This window comes from Phoca vitulina, unplaced genomic scaffold (genome assembly GCF_004348235.1).
Source record: "Phoca vitulina isolate PV1807 unplaced genomic scaffold, GSC_HSeal_1.0 scaffold41, whole genome shotgun sequence".
Classification (NCBI taxonomy): Eukaryota; Metazoa; Chordata; class Mammalia; order Carnivora; family Phocidae; genus Phoca; species Phoca vitulina.
The window spans coordinates 3,898,132-3,924,532 of NW_022589744.1; the positions used below are offsets into that span (position 1 = coordinate 3,898,132).

General features: G+C 41.4%; 2 protein-coding genes across 6 annotated transcripts in view; one reads left to right on the forward strand and one right to left on the reverse strand.

Annotated features, from left to right (window-relative positions):
• Positions 1 to 600: 600 nt before the first annotated feature.
• HELZ (helicase with zinc finger) overlaps positions 601 to 26,401 on the forward strand; it is a 159,085-nt gene continuing 133,284 nt past the window's right edge. For 3 of the 5 annotated variants that reach the window (XM_032429922.1, XM_032429925.1, XM_032429926.1), the window contains exons 1-4: positions 601 to 670; positions 2,003 to 2,058; positions 3,012 to 3,116; positions 6,945 to 7,001. The gene's annotated coding sequence lies outside the window, so the exon portion shown is untranslated. The remainder of the gene's footprint in view (positions 671 to 2,002; positions 2,059 to 3,011; positions 3,117 to 6,944; positions 7,002 to 26,401) is intronic. The other 2 variants (XM_032429923.1, XM_032429924.1) reach the window with 2 other exon arrangements.
• Positions 21,702 to 22,063, reverse strand: LOC116648110 (60S ribosomal protein L37a-like). The gene has a single exon (XM_032429928.1). The coding sequence runs from the start codon at positions 22,031 to 22,033 to the stop codon at positions 21,755 to 21,757; it is 279 nt and encodes a 92-aa protein (XP_032285819.1). The 5' UTR covers positions 22,034 to 22,063; the 3' UTR covers positions 21,702 to 21,754.

The following is a 26,401-nucleotide window of genomic DNA, read 5'->3' on the forward strand; positions in this document are numbered from 1 at the left end:
ACTGGGGGCCAGTGTCCGCCCAGGTCCTGGAGCCCGACGGCCCCGGAACGCGCTGCCAGGATAGAGGCACCTTTCCGCCTGCGGATGCGGGAGTGAGAGCGCCGACGGGTCTGCGGTGCTGCGGGGCTCCCGGCCCTGCAGGCGACCCCCGGCTGCCCCGGGGCAGGGAGCCGGCCGCAGAAGCCCGCCGCCGGGCACCGAGGATCTAGAGCAATAACAGACGCATAAATGCGCATAAATAAATCAATGAGCAGCTCTCTGCTGCCAGCAGCAGGGAAACCTCGGGCTGATTAAATGCAGACGTGGGGTGTCTGCCAGGGCAGGAGGGCGGCGGGGCAAAGGGAACAGGCGTGGAGGCGAGGGGTGGGGGGAAGGGAACCCTGGGGCAGGAGCCAAGAGGAAAACCCAAAGCCACATTTTTAAAATGGGGGTGAATTTTAAATGCAAACAGCCCGGAGGAGGGGAGGGGGCCCGGCTGCAGGCGCCCGAGCCGGCCCGCCAGCCGCGGCAACTTTCCGGGCGGGAGGTGCGGCCGGAGGGGCGGCGCCGGCGGCGGGAGGCGGGAGTCGGGGGCCGAGGGGGGGAGTCACTTTAAAGGCTCTTTCTTACCCATAATGCTTTGTGGGGACGTTGACAAGTGGATCCAAGATGGCGTAGAAAGTAATGACAGGTAAGTCCTGACTTCCCCCTTCTCTGCTGCTGGGACCGCTCCGCGAGCTGCCGGAGCTCTCTGGGGAGGAGACCTGACTCCCCTCCGGTCCCCGGGGCCCCGGGAGGGGCGGCCCTCGGACGGGCTGGGGACCCAGGCGGCCCGCGGCGGGGCCTGGGAAGCGGGGCTCTTCGAGGCGAGGCCCGGACGCTGGGGCTGTTTACAGCTTCTTCCCCTCCTCGGTCCCCTTCCCCTCCGCTGGGGGCCGCGGCGCCCGGGGCCCAGGCGGTGGAGGGGGCTTTGCAGACCCGGGCCGCGAGCCTGCGGGAGGTTTCTCCTGCCGCGGGCACTCCGGGGAGGGGGGGGGTCGAGCCGCCTTGCACGCTCCCCTCCTCCGGGTCGCGGCTGGGGGTGGGGAGGGTGCGGGGAGGGTGCGGGCCTCCCACGCCCCGCTTGATCGCCCCCTCAGGGCTCGGACTTGCGGCGGTGGGGCGGGGGCCGAGGGTGGGCGTCGGCAAAAGTGGGTCAGGGGTGCGCCCCCTCCCTCCCCCGCCGGGGGCTGTTGCCTGAGCTTCACTTCCCCCCCCCTCCGCCCCCCTCTTCGGAAATTCTCATTGGCCCACAAGCACATCAACAAAAATAAAAACAGACTTATCTTTTTTTGGGAGATTCTTTTAAGACTCCCCTTCTCTAGGGCTAAGGACTGCAGTTTTATTTAGGGAACTTTGGTTCTTCTACCCCCAAATTATTTGAGCTTTCTGCACCCTCTCCTTCGCTGAGGATCCTTCAGACAGGGCTGGAAGCCAGGGTCTTAGGGTTCTTCTTGGATTGGGATCCTCAGGTTTTGTTTGAAACTCAAAATTGTTATTGCTTCTCCCTCACAACTTAGACTTTTCAGGCAAATCGTTAATATAATATGGATAACTCTAGAGACAGTGGATGCCGGGTGTGGATGGGGGTGTGGGGTTGTGGGGGGGGGGGGGGAGGAGTTGTCCTGGCTAGTTTGTCCTTAATTTTGGCCTCTCTTGAACTTATATTAATGAGGTTTCCTGTCCTTCATTTCTTTTCTTCTTCTTTTTTGAAAGTAACATCAATCAGTGCCGAAAGAGATGGCTTTTTTTACGTTTTGGATCTTAAGAGCATTTTATAGTCTGTTCTTCCATCACATAGAAAGGAAATGTTTTTACTTGAAAGCAAAATAATCATTTACAGAACTGCATACTGTACCATTTTGGTAACTTTTTCCATTTGAAATTTAGAAGCCCTCTCACTTGGGGCTGATGAAGTATTTGCTACTGATCATGTCTGTTGTTGGTGTTGTACAGACACATTTTACTTTTCTGTTTGCCTCAGGAATTGGATGAAGTAATTGATCACTAAAGAACTACAGTGCTGGTGAGATGTGTAAGGTGAGACTGCAGTTAAGAATGATTTACCTTTTTCCCTTCTTTATTTTAATCATCGCATAAGGGTGAGGCTGAAACTAAGTAATTTGATGGGACCATCTTTATTTTCCAAATATCTCAATCAGTCAAATGGGTGTGTAGAAGGGGTTGCTTTAGAAAGGAAAAATGTGTCAAATGTACCAAATTTAAGTTGTTGCAGCCTAGTTACCCATAGTGGAGCTTATCCAGAGCCAAATGTTACTTGCAGCTATCCTTGATCAGTATCTTCACAGGAGTGGGGGGTAATTATATGTAAATTTCCTTGTGTAACTTTAATTGGGTGTCTTAATTTCATATGTGTATTGGTGTCTATCACATTCTCTACATTGAGTGTTAGTGATTGTATATGTGGATTTTGTGTGTCCAAGTTACTGGGACTCTTGTCAAGAACACCCTTTCCGTTGGAAAGATTGATTTTATGCATCAGTCATTCCTTTTATTTTCTGAGAAATGGAATAGTATTGGTCTCTCCCATAGTTATTTTGAAATAAAAACGATAGTGTTGAGTTTGGGTTAGTTTATTAGGGATAAGACTGGTTTGTCATTATTTTCTGGTCACGTAGTGTGTGAATTGGAAGTGCTGCTTTATCTTCTAATGCTTTGGATTTAAAGGACATTATTGATAAAGTATTAGTGAACTGTTAGTATATTCTATAATGGGGAGGAGGAGAGAAATTTGCTAATTTTACGTTTTTCACAAGCAATTTTCTCAACTTTAAAAATATTTTATTATGGTTTGTTGAGAAAATGTAAAGTTATTAGGGCCCACTGCAGTTGTGTGTGTGTGTGTGTGTGTGTGTGTGTGTTTTCCCCAACACAAATGGGTAGCCTTTGGATTTTGAAATCCTTTCACAAACTTTACCTATTTCTCAGAACATCTGATTAAGAAGAATAAGCTGTGCTTTATTTTTTTCCAGATTGAGGCATTCTATTGACATTTTGCCTTACAAAAAAAACAAAAACAAAAACAAAAACAAAACAAAACTTGGGAGAGGAAGGTGGACGTAAATCAAGATCCTTTTGTAAGTGCATATGCCACATTTGCTTGTGTTTGAAACTCAGTGCTTGTGTGTATTATAAATATTTTTATTTTTATTCTTGGCAGAGCAAATGTGGATTTTAAAGTTTATTTATTTTCAGCTTACAGATGGAGGCATATTCATGCCTTAGACCTTCCAATCAGAGCCTTTTATTTTTATTTATATATTTAAATTTACAAATTACTTTGTGGGAAGGAACCAGTGATCTGCTTCTTAGCCTATGGAGATGTTCATTTGTAGTCTAAAAATGAAATATTTAGGGGCATCTGGCTGGCTCAGTTGGAAGAGCATGAGATTCTTGATCTCTGGGTTGTGAGTTTGAGCGCCATGTTGGGCATAGAGAATGCTAAAAATAATAAAATAAAATGAAAACTTAAAAAAAATTGAATATTTAGGGGCGCCTGGGTGGCTCAGTCGTTAAGCGTCTGCCTTCGGCTCAGGTCATGATCCCAGGGTCCTGGGATTGAGCCCCGCGTCGGGCTCCCTGTTCGGCGGGAAGCCTGCTTCTCCCTCTCCCACTCCCCCTGCTTGTGTTCCCTCTCTCGCTGTGTCTCTCTCTGTCAAATAAATAAATAAAATCTTTAAAAAAAAAAAAATTGAATATTTAGAAATTGGTAATCTCTTGTGGCTAGTGTTGTTTGGCCTGAATTATGTCAAGACATTTTCCATAATTTTCACACATGTAGACCATGTGAATCATTAGTATTCGCTTCAAAATGAAGTTAGTGGTTGGTTATCAAACAAGTTGTTACACAAAATATTCTAAAATAGGAAATACCATAATATTAAAGGTTGGGGCTAAGTTGAAGGCACTGTCTTGTAGCTGAATAAAGAGTAGCTTTTTTAGTCTGTCCTTTTGGCTGAGAAGCTAGGACACTATTTTTAGGTTAGTCTGTGGTTTTGGGGAGTCATTAAGTACCTCTCCACCAGGGGGCAAACTTTGATTTTTGCCCCTGTGAGGAAGATTTTTCATTTTCTAATATAAAAAATATTCAGTCCCAGGGTGCTTGGGTGGCTCAGTCATTGAGCGTCTGCCTTCGGCTCAGGTTATGATCCCAGGGTCCTGGGATCGAGCCCCGCATCGGGCTCCCTGCTCAGTGGGAAGCCTGCTTCTCCCTCTCCCACTCCCCCTGCTTGTGTTCCCTCTCTCGCTGTGTCTCTCTGTGTCAAATAAATAAAATAAAATCTTAAAAAAAAAAAAAATTCAGTCCCCATTGTAAAGTCTGTATACATTTATGGACTGTCCAGTTTTTTCCTGGGGAGGGGAGTGATGCCAAAACAATGGAAGAGATCATTCCTACTTGCAGAGGGCCTTGTGTAGTTTAAAAATACACAGCATATTCATGAAAGGCTAAGAATATTGCAGAGGGACCTACAAATAAGTAGACCAGATCTTATACATGCATTTTTATTCCCTGTTTAAGAGGTAGGCTTGGTATTAATGTTAAATAAAAGTTAGTTTATAATTGTCAGACTATATTTAAGATCCAAATACTGGCTCAGCGCAAGAAATACTGTCTTTTGCCTGTTGTTTCAGATGGTAGAGGATTTTGGGTCAAGTTTATCGACTTGTTGATAAACAAGATAGAGTGAGGAGCTACTTAAAAATTATAAGCAAATTGTTATGGGTATTTATTTTCATAAACTTAGATAAGTGTACGTTCAAATATAATTTGATTTCTAAGTAATATTTTGAAATGTTTTCTGGGAAAGAACTATGTTACGTGTGGAGAATGTGGCCACACCAGCTTACAGTTCGTTTAAATTGATGGGTGTAGTCAGGATTTATGTAGCATTGGCTAGAAGCAACATAAAACATAGTGGTTTGTCACTTCAGGAGTGGCTGAGATAATACTTTTGAGTAATCCTGAATTTAATAGAGTTAATATTCCTCTTTTAAAAATAATATTGTAGATGTAACATGAAGACTTTTAATTTATATATATTAAATATGTAAGTACATGTAATATAGTTTTTAAAAGCTATCAATTGTCTAAAACAAATTGAAAGTTTTTCAACATACTGCCAGATAGTCATACCAACTTGTTTACTTGTATAAATCGTGCTGGATCATTTTCTCTAAGAGCAGGAAGTTGTCTGGTAAAACCAGAGTTTGTATATTCATCTTGCTTTTGAACCAAAAACCCCCTGATTCATCATTAGATCTTCAAAGAATCCATGGCGCATTTTTTGACTGAACCATTCTGAAGTGTGAATGTTTGTGATTTTTGTTATTTCTGTGCCATATTTTAGGTGTTCTCAGCACATCTGAATTTGCCTTTTTGCTTTCTTCTGTGGAAATTTTCCTTGCGGTGAAAATATTCCTGTAAGACGAGCTTCCTGTCACTAGGCAATATGATAATTAATATAGTTTTAAACAATTGTTTTTTTATTTTTAAAGATTTTATTTACTTATTTGAGAGAGAGCGAGAGAGATCACAGAGGGAGAGGGAGAGGAATGAAGCAGACTCCCCGCTGAGCGGGGAGCCCAATGCGGAGCTCAATCCCGGGACCCCGAGATCCTGACCTGAGCCGAAGGCAGACACTCAACCAACTGAGCCACCCAGGCACCCCTTAAACAATTATTTTTATGTAAAAACTGATGCATGCTATAGTAAACAAAATTGAACAGTACTTAAGTTTATAAAGTTAAAAAGATTTATTTTTATTATTTTTTTAAAGATTTTATTTATTTGAGAGAGAGTGAGAGGAGGAAGAAAGAGAGAGTGAGCTCAAGCAGGGGGAGCACAGCAGAAGGAGAGGGAGAAGCCGACTCCCCGCTGAGCAGAGATCCCAGGACCCTGAGATCATGACCTGAGCCGAAGGCAGACGCTTAACTGGCTGAGCCACCCAGGTGTCCAGTAAAAAAGATAAAAAAAAAAAAAAAAAAAAAAAAAGACTTTGTTCTCCTTACTCCATCTTCAGTTGTGTTCCCCTGACCTGACCCTTAGAAAACAGTTGGTGTCATTTGGCTTTTGGAAGGCCTCTCTATTGCCGGTGTACACTAGTAGTAGTGAAAGCAGAGGGAGAAGTCGGGGAAGGCATGGGCACCGAACCAGTTTAGATGTTACGCAGGGACTCTTCTGCTCCTATTTCCTGCGATGTTAAGTAATATTGATAATCTTAAACTTCCATCAGTTTAAGATAACTGTAATTGAATTGTTAGTGAAACAGTTAATTCCATTGTCAGGTTGGTACAGTTTTGATTTGTTGATCTTTTAAGGAAATAAATATTTGGGAATTGAATTCATATAACCTTAGGGCTGGGGGTAATGGTGGTAATTACCAGCTGTAGAATTTTATGATAAACTGCACAGTATGTTTACTATAGGCTTTTTATAACTCATTATCTCTCCCTTAATTCTCATAACAACCCTAAGATAGTTGTTATTTCCGTTTTGCAGAGGAGAAAATTTAGGCCAAATGTGAACTAGCTAACAAATGTCATAAGACTGGTAAGTTGTGGTGCTGGTGTTCTGTCTTGGAGAGCCTGTGCTCTTTCCATTGTAATGTGCTCTGCTACTTCTATCTAGTCTGTTTTCTTTTCCAGATGAGGAAATTTAGGCCTGCAGAAGTCAAGTGACTTGCCCAAGGTCACACAGCTAAGTAATAGCAACAATAAACCAAACTTTTATCACTGGTCTCTTATCTCAGGACTTTTGGTCCTGGCTGGTTATGCTACATTTTACTGAAATACTATGGACCAAAAGACCATACACTGTGAATACTGGATACAAATGCTTCAGAACTGATACATCAGCAAAGGTGTTTTCTACTATGTATTTAAAAGCTTCCTTTTCTCTCTTTCAGAAATTATAAAGAGCTCTGATGGGCTATTTGGGTGATACCCAGTGCAGTGAACTGCAGGTGAGTAAGGTTTAGGAAAGCTTTATTTAGAAAACAAGAACTTGGTAATGCTTGAGAAGGCGACAAGAGAGGCTTAATCTAGAGGGCGAGTCCGTCCAGGAAGAATAAGGTGGGGATGGGGACAGGGGTGGGGTGGGGGTGGGGGGTGGGGAATGATGTTGGGCAGTAGTGAGACCGTGGAAACCTGAAGATGCAGGTCCCGACTGAATTGGCTACTTCTGGAACAGACAGGATGATGATGAACATCCTATGAAGAGACTGCTTGCCGCTTTGTCAGAGTTTGTTTGGAGAGGAGTGAGGGTAGGTTAATCTTCCACTCATGTTCTGAATGAGTAACTGCACAGGGGCTCATCCTATCTGCATATGATTGGAGCTTGAGAGGCCCTTCAGTTTTTGTGTCAACATTCTGGAGTGGTAATCACCCTGTGCTCTGATGAACTTGGTTAAGTATTGAATAGTTTGTTTATCCTGGTATCTGCTGTGTATGTATTGTCATGAATGATTGTATATATCTGCATTTTAGATACTGAGTCTAGATACTGAGAACACAGCAATAGAAACACAAGGTTAAACTTTTTTCCTAATGGTTATATTTATTAGGCCTCCAAATTATTTATCTTTCGCTGAATTTCCCTTCTAAGAAAGGCAATTTAGTCTTTATTATTTCTGATTCACAATAACTTAATTTTTTTGGTCCATTATTGTATCTTGGTCTTTTTTTTTTTTTTAAAGATTTTATTTATTTGACAGAGAGAGAGATAGTGAGAGCAGGAACACAAGCAGGGGGAGTGGGAGAGGGAGAAGCAGCCTTCCTGCTGAGCAGGGAGCCTGATGTGGGGCTGGATACCAGGACCCTGGGATCATGACCTGAGCTGAAGGCAGACGCTTAATGACTGAGCCACCCAGGTGCCCCTGTATCTTGGTCTTTCATTATTAGACAGTGGTGATATTACAGAAAAAACAATTAGAAGACTGCTTTAATTTTATCCTTGTGGAGCATCAGTGCTAAAAATTATGTTTTGATATATTCAGTACTAGTCTTTTGTTAGACTTCACCAGCTCAAGAAAGCTTCATCTGTTAATAAAATGACTTGCCATCCTGCCTTATGGACTCTGGCTGGGTGAGATTTTTAAGACATGGCCAGCTACATTTTACCCATCTGCTTTAAGCTGGAGTTTTTAGTTTTCAGTTCTTTGTTTTTAAAGTAACTTTTCTTTTTTCTTTTTAACTGTACCTTGGTCTCCTGGCCCTTAGTTCTTTGATTTGTCCGTGATTCCATACTGCTTTTTTTTTTTTAACTGTGATACAGTCCACTACTGAGTCAGCAAGTTGGCTTTGAGAATCCCAGAAACTTTAATGTGACAATACTATATACTTTCAGGGTTTATAATTGAATTTGGGCTTGGCTGTTTGCTGATTGCTAAAGTAACACACAGTTGTAGGCATTCTTTGTTTTAGAGTTTATGTTTGTTTTGCATGATTTGGGAGTTCAAAACAGTTGAGGTGGTTTGTTGGCCTTGGAAAGCTGGGGTCTGGGGGTGTCATATAGAGGTCATTGTGATAAGGAATGCATGAGAGTTCTCAGTTAAGGCCAAAATGAGCAGTGGAAGGGAGGGGTGGACCTCTTCTTGAGACTCTTGAGGCTCTATCGAGCTTATATCCTGGAACCCCTCTGTTTCCTCAGTATGGGGGAACTTTCTTTTTTATGTTAAGAAGAATAGGTATTAAATAAATTGTTAAATATTTAGATTATTGCCCTAAAATAGTTGATTTTTGTTTTGGTGTTCCATTAAAATATATATTTTTATATGTAAGCATATGTATATATATGTAAGTATATACACACACATACATATTTTTTCTTTTTTTCTTTTTAGAAAGAGAGCAGAGCAAGCAAGAACACGAGTGTGGGGGGAAGGGTCAGAGGGAGAGGGAGAAGCAGACTCCCCGCTGAGCAGGGAGCCTGATGTGGGGCTCAATCCCAGGACCCTGGGATCATGACCTGAGCTGAAGGCAGGCGCTTAACTGACTGAGCCACCCAGGCACCCCACACATAATATATTTTTTACTCATGTTTAATTATGGTGCATGTAACTTGAATTTTTTCTACTTACTAGATCACGGAACATTTCCATGTTATAGATGTCACAATTTTAATTTATATGCTTACATTTTTTTAAAAAGATTTATTTGAGAGAGAGTATGTGCATATGAGTGAAGGGAGGGGCAGAGGAAGAGAGAGAGAAGCCGACTCCCACTGATCGTGGAGCCTGACGTGGGTCACAATCCCGAGTCATGACTTGAGCCAAAATCAGGAGTCAGACACTCAAAAATTACTGAGCCACCCAGGCGCCCCTGTATGCTTATATATTGCAAAATATTTCATCAAGTCATGCTCCCATAATTTACTTAAATCTTTCAGTGTTAGGTATTTATGTTGCTCCCTGGTTTTCACTTAGGACTTTACATTATCGTAAGGTATTATTGGTATTATTTTTTTGACTAATTATATTTCTAGGGTACATTTCTGAGTGTATTGTGTTAAATGGAATGAATGTTTTTATGGCTTTTTGTATATATTGCTGTATAGCTTTTCAAGAATGTTGTACCAGTTTGTACTTCTAACAGATACAGGGATATACCTGTTGTACCATAGCTGGACAGAAATACTTAAAAGTTTTTGCTCATTTAGTAGTGTAAAGTGGCATTTGCATTTCTTTGTTCTGTAATGTTGAATTTTACTCTTTCAGTCTCTTTTTGGTGAATTGTTTGTGCGTATCCTCTGCTATTTTATGCAATACAGTATTGATGTGAGCTTTGGATAGTAAGGCAAGTATAGCCAGCAAATAAACCGGTGATTATTAAAAAGATAACCAGCACACGTTCAGAGGAAATGTTCAAAGAGGTCTAGATGGTAAGTGATCTTGGAGATAGTGGTTGAAGGGGAACAGATAGATTATTTTCAGATTCAGTTCAGCAAACGTTTATTGGGCATCCATTGTGTATCGTGTGCTGTGTTGTGTCCTCTGAGTGCCTCCAAGTTATCATTGTGGTGTCTACCTGGTTGAAGGAGGAGGCTACGTGAGAATGCTTGAGACTTGACCGGTGGGGACTCTGGCTGCTGAATTCCCTTTGTGACTGCTTGGAGGGCTGAGGGGATTACTGTCTGGAACATCTTTAACTCATTCATGGCATGCCACTGTGCCTTTGCATAGTCTTTGAGAAGCTCTGTTCTGAGGAATACAAAGAGGAATAAGACCTATTTCCTACTGACAAGGAATGAATTATCTAGTAGGGAGATTAGGGGCACCAGAAAAAGAAAGGACTATTAGGAGTTTGGTAGGTGTTATAAAAGAGGTTCAGCCAAGGTGCTTAGTGGTTAAGTAGAGGGTGTGATACTGCCCCCTTGGGGATATCAAGGAACACTTCAACTGAAGAAGTGGTATTTAAATGGCACCATCAGGAAGGTGAGAAGCAATGGAAAGAAGAGGGCATTCTGGAAGGAAGGATAGCTTGAGCAGAGGTGGGGCAGTGGTGTCGGAAATGAGGTGGACATCAGGAAACTGCATGTCCAAACCACCTGGACCCTGGGAGACATAAAGGAACATAGTGGAAGGTGAGGCTGCTGAGAGGTCAGGACTGGGTTTTGGAGGGTCTTAAATGCCAGACCGAGGATGAATAGGATGGATTGGCAGTGAGGAGAAACAGAGAGAGGGGCTTTTTTTTTTTTAAGATTTCATTTATTTGAGAGTGAGTGAGAGAGAGAGAGAATGAGAGGGGGTAGGGTCAGAGGGAGAAGCAGACTCCCCGCTGAGCGGGGAGCCTGAGGCGGGGCTCCATCCTGGGGCATCATGACCCAAGGCAAAAGCAGACGCTTAACCGACTGAGCCACCCAAGCTCGTGAGAGAGGGACTTTAGTTGCAATTCATGGTAATAGTCCAAGGGAGGGATGTTGAGGGCCTGAACTGAACCGATGGCAGTGCATTCAGGAGATATTTTGGAGGTTGAACACAGAGATGTGGTGACGGATTAGGTAGGAGGGGAAGGGAACAGTAAGTTCGATGTCTCAAGTCAGAGGTGGTGGTGAGGTTTTCATGCTTGGGTGGCTGGCAGAATAGGCATCGGGAATAGGGAAGTCAGGAGGGGAGAACAGGTCTTAGGGGTTTGGAATAGAGGAGAGATGAATTTGGTTTTGTTTGTTGAGTCCGGGGAGCGAGTAGAAAGCTGAAATCAGAATTTTAATCTTATAAGAAACAGAGGAGGAAATTTGTGAGGTCTCACACTTAATAAAGCCAAGCACGGATGAAGCTTCTTGATTCCCAATTCAGTGTTCTCTTCCCTGCCTCTCACTGCAAAGTGTTGAAGGTTCTCATCTGGGTTGTTTTCCTCACACCCAGGTGTGCTCAGTTGGGGAATGAGGACTTTATTTTTTTTTTTATTTTTTATTTTTAAAGATTTTATTTATTTATTTGAGAGAGAGAGTGCACAAGAGGGGGGAGCGGGAGAGGGAGAAGCAGACTCCCTGCTGAGCAGGGAGCCTGATGCGGGACTCGATCCTGGGACTCCAGGATCATGACCTGAGCTGAAGGCAGTCGCTCAACCAACTGAGCCACCCAGGCGCCTCGGACTTTATTTTTTAATTAGTAAAATATTTTTAAAAAGATTTTATGTATTTATCTGAGAGAGTGAGAGAGAGAGCATGAGCATGGAGGCTGGGAGGAGCAGAGGGAGTGAGAGAAGCAGACTCCTGGCTGAGCGCGGAGCCTGAGGCGGGCCTTGATCCCGGGCTCGGGGATCATGACCTGAGCCAAAGGCAGACGCTTCACTGACTGAGCCACCCAGGCGCCCCTTAGTTAAAATTTGTTATTATGGAACCTTTCAAAGGTTCCACAGAAAGTGGAGAAAGACTACCTGCTGTACCCATTGTCCGACTTGAGCAGTTGTTTGTGTTGTATCTGTTTCTTCCCTCCCCATCAGTTACTTGAAAGCAAATGGGAAGATGAAGTGTGTTGGTGACCTTAAACTTGGTTCATTGGCAGGCAGGGAGAATTTGAACAGTTCAGTAGGGTATGCTTTGAGCTGTCTGGGTATAGTGTAGAGGGAAGAGAAGTAGGATTAACTTACAGAATCCTGTTCTGCCTCAGACTTTGTGTTTTTGGGCAAATCACTTAAGTCTTTTGAGTCTTAGTTTGTCTGTGAGATGGAGATAAATGATAGCAGCTTTGCAGAATCACTTGAGATAAGATAGGTAAAAAATGCTGTATATACTCTAAACTTTGAGGCTAAACTATGATGCAGATTTTAGTTGTCAGTAATAACAAAAAGGTAGTACTATTCAACTTTGGGATTCTGTGTTGCTGGCATAAAGTTTATCTTATTCAACAAATTTTTATTTTTCAGCACATACGTCAGGAACCTAGGGCTTTAACAGTGAACAAAATGGACAAAATCCCAGCTTCCATGGAGCTCATATTCTAGATTTGGAGGATAATAGTGAGCTAATGCTTTTATGACAGTGGGCCAGACACTGTTCTGAGTACTTTTGTAATTTAACCTATTTAATTCTTGCAAGAGTCTTGGGAGGTGGATACTGTTATTATCCCAATTTTACAGATTTGGAGATCGAGGCAAATTTTTATGTAAATTGTCTCAGGTTGCAATGCCAGGATTGAAATTCAGGCAGATCTGGTTTTAAGCCTGTATGCTCTTAACCCCTATCCCACAGAACATTTAAAAGTCATTCATGGCATACTGGTGTTTGATACAAATAAAAAAGGTAGGCCCAGGGGTGCCTGGGTGACTTCAGTTGGTTAAGCGTCTGACTCTTGATTTCAGTTCAGGTCATGATCTCGCGGTTGTGGGATCGAGCCCTGTGTCGGGCTCCACGCTCAGTGTGGAATATGCTTGGGATTCTCTCTCTCCCTCTCCCTCTGCCCCTCCCCTGCTGGAGCACACGTGTGGGCTTGTGCGCGGGCTTGCTCTCTCAAATACATAAATAAATCTTAAAAAGAAAAAAAGGTAGGTCCACGTTGAAATTATTCCTAAACAAGTAAGTTTTCTTCTTGTAAAAAACAAAAACCAATGAAAAAAATGGCGTTAGTTTTCTGGAGATGGCGCCATAGTAGTAGTCTTTCATAGGAAAATATTTTTCCTCCTAACTTTCCATAGGCTTTATCAATTTTCTTGGTTTCTTTGGATACAAACGACTGCCTCAATGGAAGGAAGTCATTTTTCTGCTGACGTTTGGGCAGAATCCCTTCTTGAATGAATCCCCTTCTTAAAATTCTCTTTTACCTTTTCCTCCACTTCCCCGCCCTTATCCTGGGTGAATTGCCTTCTCTGAGCTCTCCTGCTCTCTGTTCTTCCCTGTTCTCACCACTGTGCTGTCCTTACCAGTCTCATCAGCTGCCCCTGTCCTGGGAGAGTCTCTGCTTTCTGCCTTTGCCTTCTCTTCCTTAGCCTGCCTCTCGCCAACTACTCTGGACTTGGCCTTGTGCTTTGGCTTTTCTAAATTTATTTAGTGGGACTAGTTTTCCGCCATTGGCTCTGGCTCTGGCGATGTGAGCTCTCAGTTCTTCACCAGTAGGGCATACTGGGAAATGGGCAATAAGGAGTCTTTAAGTTTGCATCTGGATTAGGACATGGGCCTCACTGCTTATAAGGAGGGTATCAAGGCTTCTGTATTTTTTTTTTTTTAAGAAATTTTGGTTAAATAGGCATAACATAAAATTACCATTTTAGCCATATAGTTCAGTGGCAGTTAGGTACATTCACGTGGTTATGGGACTGTCCCCACTCTCCGTCTCCAAAACTCTTTCATTGCCCCAACTGAAACTCTGTACCCATTAAACAACAACTCTCCATTTCCCCCTCCCTCAAGCCCCTGGCAACCAGCCTTCTACTTTCTCTATGAATTTGGCTATTCTAGGTCCCTCATGTAAGTACAATCATACATTGTCCTTTTGTGTCTGCCTCTTTTCACTGAGTATAGTGTCTTCAGGGTTCACCTATATTGTAGCTTATGTCATCATTTCCTTCCTTTTTAAGGATAAATACTATGCCATTGTATGTAAGTACCACATTTTTAATCCATTCATCTTTTTTTTTTTAAAGATTTTATTTATTTATTTGAGAGAGAGATAGCATGAGCAGGGGGAGAGGGAGAAGCAGGCCCCCCGCTGAGCAGGGAGCCAGACATGGGGCTCAATCCCAGGACCCTGGGATCATGACCTGAGCCGAAGGCAGCCTCTTAACCGTCTGAGCCACCCAGGCGCCCTTCCATTCCTCTGTTAATAGACACCTGGGTTGCTTCCACCTTTTGGCCGATGTGAATAATGCTGCTATAAACAAGGGTATACAAGTATTTGTTTGAGTCCCTGCTTTTAAGTCTTTTGGAAATTAACCCAGAAGTGGAATTGCTAGATCCTGTGGTAATTCTATGTTTAATTTTTTGAAGAATCACCATACTGTTTTCCATAGTAGTAGCACCATTTTATGTCCCACTAGCTATGTATTTCTCCACATCCTCACCAACACTTGTTATTTTCTGGGCTTTTTTTTTTTTTTGAGAGAGAGAGCACGCACCTACAAAGTGACTGAGAGTGAGAGTGGGCAGGGGGAGAGGGGTAGAAGGAGGGAGAGAATCTCAAGCAGGCTCCACGCCCAGTGCCCAATGTGGAGTCGATCCCACGACCCTGAGATCATTTCCTGACCTGAGCTGAAACCAAGAGTCGGATGCTTAACTGACTGAGCCACCCGGCACCCCTGGATTAGTTTGGGTTTCAAATCACTTTTTTAAGTTAAAGAGAACCATTAGTTTATATTATGAAAATATTTATGCCTATAGGAAAGTAGAAAGACTAGTATAATCAACCACTCAGTTGTTAGCATTTGCTGTAATTTTCTTTCTCTCTTTCTCTAAATAGAGTTTTTTTTTCCAGAGCCAGTTGAAAGTTAGTGGCAGACATATTGTATGGTACTTCATTCATACAGGTTTGAATTGTGCAGGTCCACTTATACATGGAGTGTTTACAGTACAGTAAATGTATTTTCTGTTCCTTGTGATTCCTTCTTCTTTTTTTTTTTTTTAAAGATTTATTTATTTAAGTAATCTCTACACCCAACATGGAGCCTGAGATCAAGAGTTGCATGCTGTACTGAGCCAGCCAGGTGTCCCTCTTGTGATTCTTTTAATAACATTCTCTTTTCTCTAGTTTACTTAATTCTAAGAATACACTGTATAAGATAACATACAAAGTATGCGTTAATTGACTGTTAGCAGTAAGGCTTCTGGTCAACAGTAGGTTATTAGTAGTTAAGTTTTTGGGGTCAGAGTTATAAACAGATTTTTGACTTCATGGGGGTCAGCACCCTAAGGGTCAACTGTATCTCCTAAGTATGAGGACATTTTTCTTCATAAACATAATATCATTATCACACCTAAGAATTCAGTAATACTAATGGTTTTACTATCAAATATCAAGTCTCTATATATGTTTCCCCATTTGTCCCCAAAATGTATTTTATTTCTTTAGGTTATTATGTCTCTTTAGTTTTTTTTTAGATTTTATTTATTTGAGAGAGCGTGCGAGAGTTGGAGGAGGGGCAGAGAGAGAGAGAGGAGAGAGAATCCCAAGGAGAGCTCGGATCCTGTTGCAGGGCTTGATCCCAGGACCCTGAGATCATGACCTGAGCTGTAACCAAGAGTGAGATGCTTAACTGACCAAGCCACCCAGGCGCCCCTGTTTAGTTTTTTTAAAAATTTAGAATACTTACCCCCCCCCCCCCGTTTTGTTTTTCATGACAGTGAAGCATGGTACAGTGTTGGTGATATAGTGGTGAGCATAGCTGCCTTCCATGACAGTGAAGCATGTTGCTTGTTGAAAAACGCAGATGGATAAAAAAATCCATAATCCACCACTCAGAGATACCCACTTTATTTTTTATTTTTATTTTTTAAAGATTTAATTTATTTGACAGAGAGAGAGACACAGCGAGAGAAGGAGCACAAGCAGGGGGGAATGGGAGAGGGAGAAGCAGGCTCCCCACTGAGCAAGGAGCCCAGTGCGGGGCTTGATCCCAGGACCCTGGGACCATGACCTGAGCCGAAGGCAGATGCTTAATGACTGAGCCACCCAGGCGCCCCTCCACTTTAATTTTTTAAACAAACTTCTAATTTTGGAATAATATTAGATTTACAGAAAAGTTGTAAATGTAGTATAGAGTTCTCATGTACTCTTCACCCAGTTTTCCCCATTGGTTTTTTTATTGTTGTTGTTTTTTAGTTTACACTTGAGCAGAGATTGATGCAGCTTATCTAAAATCAGGGTCAAAATTCACAGTCACCAACCTGTCACTCCTCTTTTGCAAGTCAAAATTTTCTCAAGAAGTAGTTCCCCCATTGTTAATACCTTACATTTCTATGGTACATTTGTCAAATCTAAGAAACCTTCATTGGAAAATTAGTGTTAAGTAATATCCAGATTTTATTTGGTTTTTCCTAGTTTTTCCACTAAAGCCCTTTTTCTTTTCAAAGACCTATCCAGGATCCATGTTGAATATAGTTTTCATGTTTCTTGGGCTATGACTGTTTTTCAGAGTTTCATTGTTTTTGTGACAATTTTGAAGAGTCCTGGTCAGGTATTTCTCTTTCTTCTTTCCTTCTCTCTCTCCTCCTTCCCTCCTTCCTCCCTTCTTCCCTTCTTCCTTCCTTCTTTCTTTCCTTCCTTCCTTCCTTCCTTTCGAAGATTTATTTATTTATTTGAAAGAGAGAGTGTGCGTGAGTGAGCCAGGAGAGGGGCAGAGGTAGAGGAAGAGAAAGAATCCTAAGCAGACTCCACGCTGAGCACAGAGCCCTTTGTGGGGCTCCATCTCACGACCCTGAGATCAGGACCCGAGCCAAAGCCAAGAGCCGGACACTTAACTGACTTAGCCACCCAGGCACCCCTGGTTGGGTATTTCATAGAGTGTTCCTCAGTTTGGGTTTGTCTGATGTTTTCCTCATGATTAGACTGGAGTTACAGGTTTTGGGGAAGGAATACTCACTCTTAATATTTTGTTTCATATCTTGGCTTTTTATGTAACATTCAATACATATATGTTTTATAAAGTAGGATTATATATTGTATTATTTTATAATCTACTTTTTTTTTACTTTACCAAAACTTGTTTTTACTTATATATGGGAGTAGGAAACTCTGTACCGAGTTTCAAACGCTGATTTGAAAATACAGTTTTAGAACATAGACTGTTGGTAAATTAAAGACAGCTTTTAAGAAGGATGATGGTAGTGGTGGTGGTAGTACCATTTTGTTTTAATTATGCAGTTGGCTTTTTTTAAAATTGATTTATATTTTATTTAAAAAGCTCAACTGTTTGGGATTATGATGTGTTTACAAGTCTCCACAGATAATCTAAAAGGGAAAATAAAGAAATACAAAGAATAGAAAATGTTTTTTAGTACAAAAATTTTCTTTGCAAGTAGCAACCTTTTCTATTTTTTTTTTTAATGCTTTTTTTTTTTTTTTTTAAGATTTTATTTATTTGACAGAGAGAGAGAGATAGCGAGAGCAGGAGCACAAGCAGGGGAGTGGGAGAGGGAGAAGCAGGCTTCCCGCCGAGCAGGGAGCCCGATGTGGGACTCGATCCCAGGACCCTGGGATCATGACCTGAGCCGAAGGCAGACGCTTAACGACTGAGCCACCCAGGCACCCAAGTAGCAACCTTTTCTAGAAAGTCTTTTAATTTGATTGCTTCATAAATATGGGTTTTTAAATATATATATTTTTATTGATTAGTAGGCATGTTAGATGATTTGAGAGGAGACTCAAACTTTTCAAGAAATAATTTGGAATTATTGAAAGAAGGCTGTTTCCAGCATTGCTGGCAATTCTAAAATATGGGTCAGGAAAAGTCAGACTAATAGATGGAAAAAAACCCCTCAATTTTAGCTGTTCATACAACTTTTAAAATTTAGTTTTTCTTGTTTTTATCATTTTAGTTACTAAGACAGATGGTGGAAGGTCCATTAGGATATTTCTTTTATGTACTTAAAACATTTTACTTTGCTATTGAATTTCATGCATTCTGCAATTTTTCATAAAGATTTTCATAATTTTCATAAAGAGAATTTACCTCTTTATGAAAGAGATTATTCAAAATGGAATATGAGTGATTTTAGTTTCTAGTTTTCTTCTCAGTGGGCTTAGTCGCTCATCTAATGCTTCTTGCATGCTCAGAGATTTTATAAGAGTTTTAGAGAAAAATGCAAGTCTGGGTAAATATTAAATACAGTACAGTGAATAAAAGTTTCTTTACTTTGCAGAATATTTTGCCTATGTATCCCATAGAACCATGACAGATTCCAGTTTTGGATAAAAGCAGATAAATTTAAAGATAACACAATATTCCTCTTTATGACTTGGAATTCTAATGAGTACTGAATTTTGTACAGGACAGTTCTTGGAATGCTTGGCATTCAGGTTATTTTAGGCCATCTCTTTGGGAAATTCAATTAAAGTATTTACTGAATGGCTTTAGTGAATTGAATTGTTGTCTTGGGGATATAAATGATATAAAATATGACCCCTATTTATAAGATGGTTGTGTGGGCAGATAAAACATCTTATATATTTAATTCAAAATAATAAATGATTAAGAGGCCAAATCATTCTATAGGAAGTAGTGCTGGTTTGGGAGGGAGAACATTTTAGGAAAGTTAAGTCTGGGAGCATTCATTTAAAGCTGAGTAGGAGTTAGGTTCAGAGACAGGAGGGAAAGGACATTCAGGCAGTGGGAAGGACATTGTCAGAGACTCAGAAGCCTGACTGTCCTTTGGGAGTGGTGGGAAAGTTAGGCTGTAGCCAGGCTATGGGTGGCCTGGACATCTGGTAATGAGCCTGGACATTATTTTATAGGCATTTCAGAACCACCGTGCCACCTCTGGAGTAATGGTTCTTAACGTTTTGTGTCCCTGAGGAAGCATGACACCCTTCTAGTGGCGTCACTGTCCCCCCACAGCTGTGCTACTGAGTCTGGAGAATGGGGCATGCTCTGATATGCTTTCCTTAATCCACTGGGCTAGGTCATATGGGTTATTTTAATAATGTATCAATCTGGCTTTTCTTCTTTTGTCACAATACATTTACTTTCCAGAAGAGTCTTGTTTTCAGAATAATAGAGTTTCCACAGGGAAAATAACAATGCATGAGGCAGATTAAAGGCAAATTACTGACTTTGTAAAAAAAAGTGAATCTCTTAATTTTTTCCTAGCAATTCTTCCTTTAAATTTTTGTTTTGTTAGTCATGTAAAGAAACTTATGTATTTTATTGTATGTGTCTTTTAAGTTTTCCTATGGTTTTATTGTTTATGTAACTTAATAATTAAGGACAACTTGGAGTCTAATCAAGACCCGATTATGGCTGTTAGTGAGTGGATAGTTCTAATGTCCAGCAAAACTCATCATCAGTCTTCGCAAATCTTGACAAATGCCGTCCAATTCATTCCACCCAAGTTAATTATGAGGAAGATAGTTTTTTTGTTTCTGATGGAAACAAATGTATAAGACAGTATAGAAATCATCTTCAATTTAGATTGAGGAAATTTTATTTACTACCATTGGCTCCTGCTGTTTGGTCACAGTTTATTTTTTCTTTGAAGTCTGTCTGTAGTCAAATAAGCTTTAGCTCTTTTGGAATGAAGGAGGAACATAACTACATTAACAAGAAAAGTTAATTTAGGGAAGATAACTGATTTTTTTCTTTTTTTTTTTTTTTAACAATAAAATACCTTTCATGACTTGATTTCATGGTGGTCTTTCTTATACTGTTATAGAAAGGAGTCCACAGTGGGAAAAGAATGATGCTTTTAAAAATCACCTTCCTTTTTATCATCGGTTACTGAAGATGTCTTAGTCCAGGCCTGTCTACCTACCACCTTTGTGGTGCACTGTTGATTGCATTTTTCTTCCAATATTTACTTTTGGTCCTGAACAGATTACTTAGCGATGATGGAATTCTTCAGAAGTATCCTATATTTTGTGCCAAGTGAACTCAATGGTTGCTCTATTTGGAGATATTCTTTCTGAGCCTCCATTCTTGCCTCTAAAACGTACATGCATGGAAAGGGAAATGTGTAGAAGTTTTCCATTTATTAACAACACTTACCCTTCTGTATCTATTTCCAGTTTTTAAAAAACATGTTAATTGTGACATTGCGATTCATATTTTAAAAGTAATTTTAAAATTTTACTTTGAAATTATCATACTGTAAAAGTGGCTTTTTCTTTTGGTAATAAAAATTTTTCAATTTAATACATGTATAGTTTTTGCAGACATCCCCACAGTCAGGATACACACTGTCGTCATCCCAGAAAACTCCCTCATGCGCTCCTTGTGTAGTTACCCATCCCCATTCCATCACCCCTGCAACCACTGACCTTTTTCCATCCCTATAGTTTTGGCTTTTTGAGAATATAATACAAATGGAATCATACCCTGTTAAGCTTTTGAGACTGGGCTCTTTTATTCTTTCAGATTCATCTAAGGTATTACATATATTGCAAATTTATTCTTTTTTTATTGCTGAGTAGTTTTCCATTGTCACTTATTAAAGGATATTTGGATTGTTTCCAGTTTTTAGCAGTTATGAGTAGAGCTGCTGTAAACATCTGTGTATAGATTTTTGTGTGAACATACGTTTTCATTTCTCCAGGGTAGCTGTCTGTGGGGAGAGGGGATTGCTGGGTCATACAGTGAGTATATGTTTAACTTTTTAAGAAACTGTCAACCCTTTTTCTGGAGGGGTTGTACCATTTTATTTTATTTTATTTTTTTAAGGATTTTATTTATTTATTTGAGCGAGAATGAGAGAGAGAATACGAGAGGGGGGAGGGTCAGAGGGAGAAGCAGACTCCCTGCTGAGCAGGGAGCCCGATGCGGGACTCGATCCCGGGACTCCAAGATCATGACCTGAGCCGAAGGCAGTCGCCTAACCAACTGAGCCACCCAGGTGCCCCGGGTTGTACCATTTTATATTCCCACTAGCAGTGTATGAGAGTTCTGGTTATTCCACATCACTGATATCATCAATCTTTGTAATGTAGCCATTCTGATAGGTATGTAGTATGTCTGATCATGGTTTTAATTTGCCTTTCTCTGATGACTAAAGCCATTGAACATCTTTTCATGTGCTAATTTGCCATCATCCTATCTTCTTTGTGGAGTGTGTGTGGAAATCTTTTATCCAGCTTTTAATTTGGTTATTTTCTTACTATTGAGTTTTGAGAGTTCTTTCTATGTCTGGATACAAACCCTTTTTCAGATATGTGATTGCAAATAATTTTCTCTTAGTCTTTAGCTTTCTCTTCATTCCTTTACCGGTGTTTTTCAGAGAGCAAAAATGTTTAATTTTGATTACGTCTAATTTATCATTTTTTTTCCTTTTTTTGAATTGTACGAAGATGGATAGATTTTTTAAAAAAAGTTATTTGACAGAGAAAGAGACAGCGAGAGAGGGAACACAGCACGGGGAGTGGGAGAGGGCAAAGCTGGCTTCCCGCCGAGCAGGGAGCCCCATGCAGGGCTCGATCCCAGCACCCTGGGATCATGAACCGAAGGCAGACGCTTAACGACTGAGCCACCCAGGTGCCCCAAGATGGATAGATTTTATGTATGTATGTATGTATGTATGTATGTATGTTATATAAATTAACCCATTTATTATAGGCTAGCAATGTTTCAAATGGTGAAGCTTCTACTGGTCTTTCAACTCCTTCAGTCTTCTGATGGCAGACTTTACTGTGACAGCAGAAGTGGTGTTGTAGGTCCAGGCGCCACCAGTGACAGTTTTCATGCAGGAGCCACAATGCCAGATCCCCACAGCTCGTCTTTTCATCTTGGTTTTGCCACAGAAGGAGCAAATGTACCTGGCATGCTGGCTTATTTCAATCTTCTTCCCCATTTTCCTGAGGGAGGCACCATAACGGGTCCCGTATTTACCCACGATTCCGACCTTCTTGGTGTGTTTAGCCATGTCGCCGCAAACTAGGTCTGAGCCCAGAGAGCAAGATAGATAGATTTTAAAACAAGTTTCTTTCCTATAAAAACAATAAGGGGCGCCTGGGTGGCATTTGTTAAGCATCTGCCTTCGGCTCAGGTCATGGTCCCAGAGTCCTGGGATCGAGCCCCACATTGGGTTCCCTGCTCCGCGGGAAGCCTGCTTCTCCCTCTCCCACTCCCCCTGCTTGTGTTCCCTCTCTCGTTGTGTCTCTCTCTGTCAAATAAATAAATAAAATCTTTAAAAAAAAAAAAAAGCAGTGAAAACTAACTTAGTGATAGGAATGTTCTCATAAAGTTGACTTTTGTGGAAGGTGCAAATGTTATCATTTTATGGAAAGGTGGTGCTAATTAAAATACTCCTTAGTCTTGGGGACTCCTAGGACTTTTGCTTAACCAAAAAAAATGATTGGCTTAGATTTGGGAGGATTTTCCCACTTTTAAATGGTAATCTCTAACATGGTTAACACACGGATACTTCTATAATGCAGAATTATGTAGGAAATCAGTCATTAAGACTGTTTTAGAATTAAAATGGTGATACTTAGATTCACATTTGATGCTTTTGGAAGTGCCTGGGTTTGAGTTTCTACTCTTGGAACAGCACTGGAACCTCGATTGTGGGTTCAGAGTCAGTGTCATGGCTAAAAGCCTGAACTGGGTCATACTGTCTGGATTTGAATCCTGCCTCTGTTGTTTACAGTATAGCTGTGGGTAAGTAACTTTTCTGTGCTTCAGTTTCCTTCTCTGTAAATGGGATTGGAAAAAATAATATCCACCATATAAGGTCATTATGGGGATTAAATTAGATTACATAGAGTATTTTCAACAACATCCAGCACAAAATAAGCATTCAGTAAATGGTTCTTATTACTGCTGAAATAGCTTTATGGTGAAGTCGTTTAAACAAATGTTTTAGAATTATATTTTCTTTTCTTTCTTTTTTTTTTTTTTTAAAGATTTTATTTATTTATTTGACAGAGAGAGACACAGCGAGAGAGGGAACACAAGCAGGGGGAGTGGGAGAGGGAGAAGCAGGCTTCCCGCGGAGCAGGGAGCCCGATGCGGGGCTCGATCCCAGGAGCCCGGGATCATGACCTGAGCCGAAGGCAGACGCTTAACGACTGAGCCATCCAGGCGCCCCTAGAATTATATTTTCAATAGGCATTATAACCAAATACCACACTTTTTTCCCTCTCTACACTTCCTGTTATTAGTAATCAGTAATTGTGGCCAGTGTTATTAGCAATTGTGTGTAGATACTGTTTTATGAGACAGTCACCAGCCCCTTCTGTTTTTCACTTCCTGTGAGGTACAAATTAGATGTACGTATATATCAATTAGTTCCAACTGCCTGAAACGTCAACCTGAACTGTCTTAAACTAGAAGGAAATTTCTTGGCTCATGTAACTGCAAGGTCCAGGCATAGCTAGCTGGAGTCAGAGCTCAAGTAGTGACGTCAGGACTCAGTTTCTCCCCATGAATCAACTCTGCCTTTTCCTGTATAGACTTCAGTTGTAGGCACTATATGTTAGAAAAATGGCCGCAGCATATTCAACCCCTGGAGTCTCTCAGATTTTAGAGTTAGCAGGAAAGAACACCTCTTTCCCAGAAGCCTCAGCAAAAGTCTCATGTTTCATTGGCTCTTATGGGGTCACATGTCTCACCCTGAGCCAATCATTGTGTTCTGGGCTGTGAGACTTGGATTGGCCGGTTGTGCCACGGCAGCCTTGTTTGCCGTGGTGCAGTCTGCTCCTCAGGAACCACATGGACTGAGAGTAGGGGAGAGGTGAATTCTCAAAGGGGAAGTATGGGCTTTTATTACCGGGAAGAGGAATGGATACTGGGTGGCCAAACAACTAATGATATTAGTCTCTTCTGTAGGTCAGCAGCAGATTGCAGGAGTTCATGGATTTGGATTGGAATCCTGGTTTCTGATTCCTGCTTTCTTGCCTGTGAAGTTACACACTCCAAAGCCCATGTTCCCCACAGGGGTCGGAGTTTGTAGAAAGTTACAGTGTTTTATGTTCTTTTTATGCAAGTTGAATGTTTTTAACAGGAAGAGAAAGAATCAAGGCTGATAGAGGGTACATCTCACAATAGGCGGATATGGTGCTTCTTCCTATATTGATGTGATTCATGTGACTCATCTCCTTTCCCTGGACCTCCCTGTCCCATGGGAGAGACTCTTCTAGACCCAGCTTGGTCAGTGTCTGCCCTTGGATCCGGCTGTTCTGGCCAGGCAGCGGGATCATATGCTATCGATATGGCTGTATCTGTGTCCTAGTCCAGAGTGTCTGTCAGCCCCACAGTGAGGTGTATCTGGGTGCTGGCCTCTTCTAGGAGAGGTAGTTCTCGATCTCTTACTCTGTTTTCTGTAGTCCATTTTAGCATGGCTTGCGGCATCATCTCACTTGACTGGCAGGTTTTATTTTACCTGTGAGAAAGCACTTTAGTTTCTTCAGGAGTATGTGTAGCAAGGTCCTGCGGTTTTCTGAAAAACCAGAGAAAACAGTTGAATAAGACCTGTTTCGTACTGTGATCCACACTACAGCAAAGTACTCCTAGTGAGGTTCAGGTAGGACTTAGGTAGAAACTAATTTTCAGGACCTGATTAACAAAGGTAATTGTGGTAGAAACTTTCACATCCTCTTCTGAGGTAGGCTCTTGAACCTAATGAATCAGATGTTAACTCTTAAGTCATTTACCTGCAAAGCTCCTGACGTTAATAGTTCTGCCTCTCATCTCTACTTATATGTTGTTATTGAGATTTCCCTGGCGAATATGTTTGGTGGCTAATGTTGACAAGAGTCTTGTGATCTCCCTTTATAGCCACTTTTAGGGGTTTTCTCGTCTAGATCAGTGACAAATGTACTTACTTCTCCAAAGGCTGTTCTTCCATAATCATTATCAGTTTATTGAGGTGGATAAAATAGATGAAAATAATTCCTCTGTTAAGTAAGTAAAGTAGTTATGTAGAGTGCTGTTTTGTTTTCTATAATTACATTACTGTAGAGATCAGTGCAGTGATTCTACTTTATATAAATTGAAAATTTGGAATTTTAGGGAAAAATAATAGCTAACACTTAACTGAGCACTTATTGTGTGCCAGGCATTCTTATAAGTGTTCTACACATACTATTTTCCCTAAGCCTGCATTAATCATAGGAGGTAGGCATTAGTTGTCTTGCCATTTTAGAAGTAAGTCGAGATACAGGAGGTTAAGTCACTTGCCCTGGCCATGCAGCTGGCGAGTGTCTGAGTGACAGGGCTGATGGTGAGTGAGGGGGTTGGTGAATGCGGGGGGCTGGTGAGTTTTGAATGCAAGTTCTCTGGCTCTGAGCCTATGTTTGGATCACTGTGCTGCATTCTGTCCCTAAGAAAGATTGTAGGTTGTGCATTCTTGGTTTTTCTTTTCTTTTTACCTCTTGTAATATTTTCTACATGTGGGCTCAGAGTTTTATAGGAAAGATTTGCTCATTCTGGGGTGTTTGGTATCCGTGGGTTTATCTATCTATTGTTGCTGTTACCTGCCAAGCAAATACTGTATGCTTGTTTGTATCAGTAATTCTCAATCAGGAATGATTTTACCCCCCAGGGGACCTTTGCTTATGTCCGCAGCCCCTTTTAGTTGTCACAGGTTGGGAGATACTACTGGCATCTAGTGGGTAGAGGCCAGAGATGCTCTTACACATCTTACAAAGCACAGGACAGCCTCCCAAAACTAAGAAGTATCTGGCCCGTAGTGTCAGGAGCATCAGCTGAGGCCTGTGTAATAAGTTAGTGATTATCTTATAATGCCATTCTTATGTCTAAGGGGCAGAGTCACAGTAGTAATATAGAAGTTGTCATTTTTGATTTTTGTTTGGTAATTGATTTCATCCACATTGATGCATGTTTGTCTAAGGGGCATGAATACCAACTACACCTAACATATTTAAGCTTCGCTAAGTCAAACTGGGGCTTGTGGCCCATTGAAGGAGGGCTGAGGAAGTTGAAAGGGACGCCATGTAGAGACTGAGGACACAGTACTCTAGATATTTGTTGTATTATTTATTTATTTAAAGATTTAATTAATTATTTTAAAGTGAGATATTTTAAGATTTTATTTATTCATTTGAGAGAGGGAGAGACAGAGAGAGCACAAGCAAGGGGAGAGGCAGAGGGAGAGGGAGAAGCAGGCTCCCTGCTGAGCAGAGAGCCCGATGTCGGCCCCGATCGCTGGACCTGGAGATCATGGCGTGAGCCGAAGGCATGTGCTTAACCATCTGCGCCACCCAGGTGCCCCTATTTATTTATTTTAGAGAGAGAGAGAGAGAGTGGGAGAAGGAGAGAGGGAATCCTC

What these genes read in the sequence shown, in the direction of transcription:
- LOC116648110 (XM_032429928.1), bottom strand. Translation starts at nt 22,033, where the DNA reads ATGGCTAAACACACCAAGAAGGTCGGAATCGTGGGTAAATACGGGACC.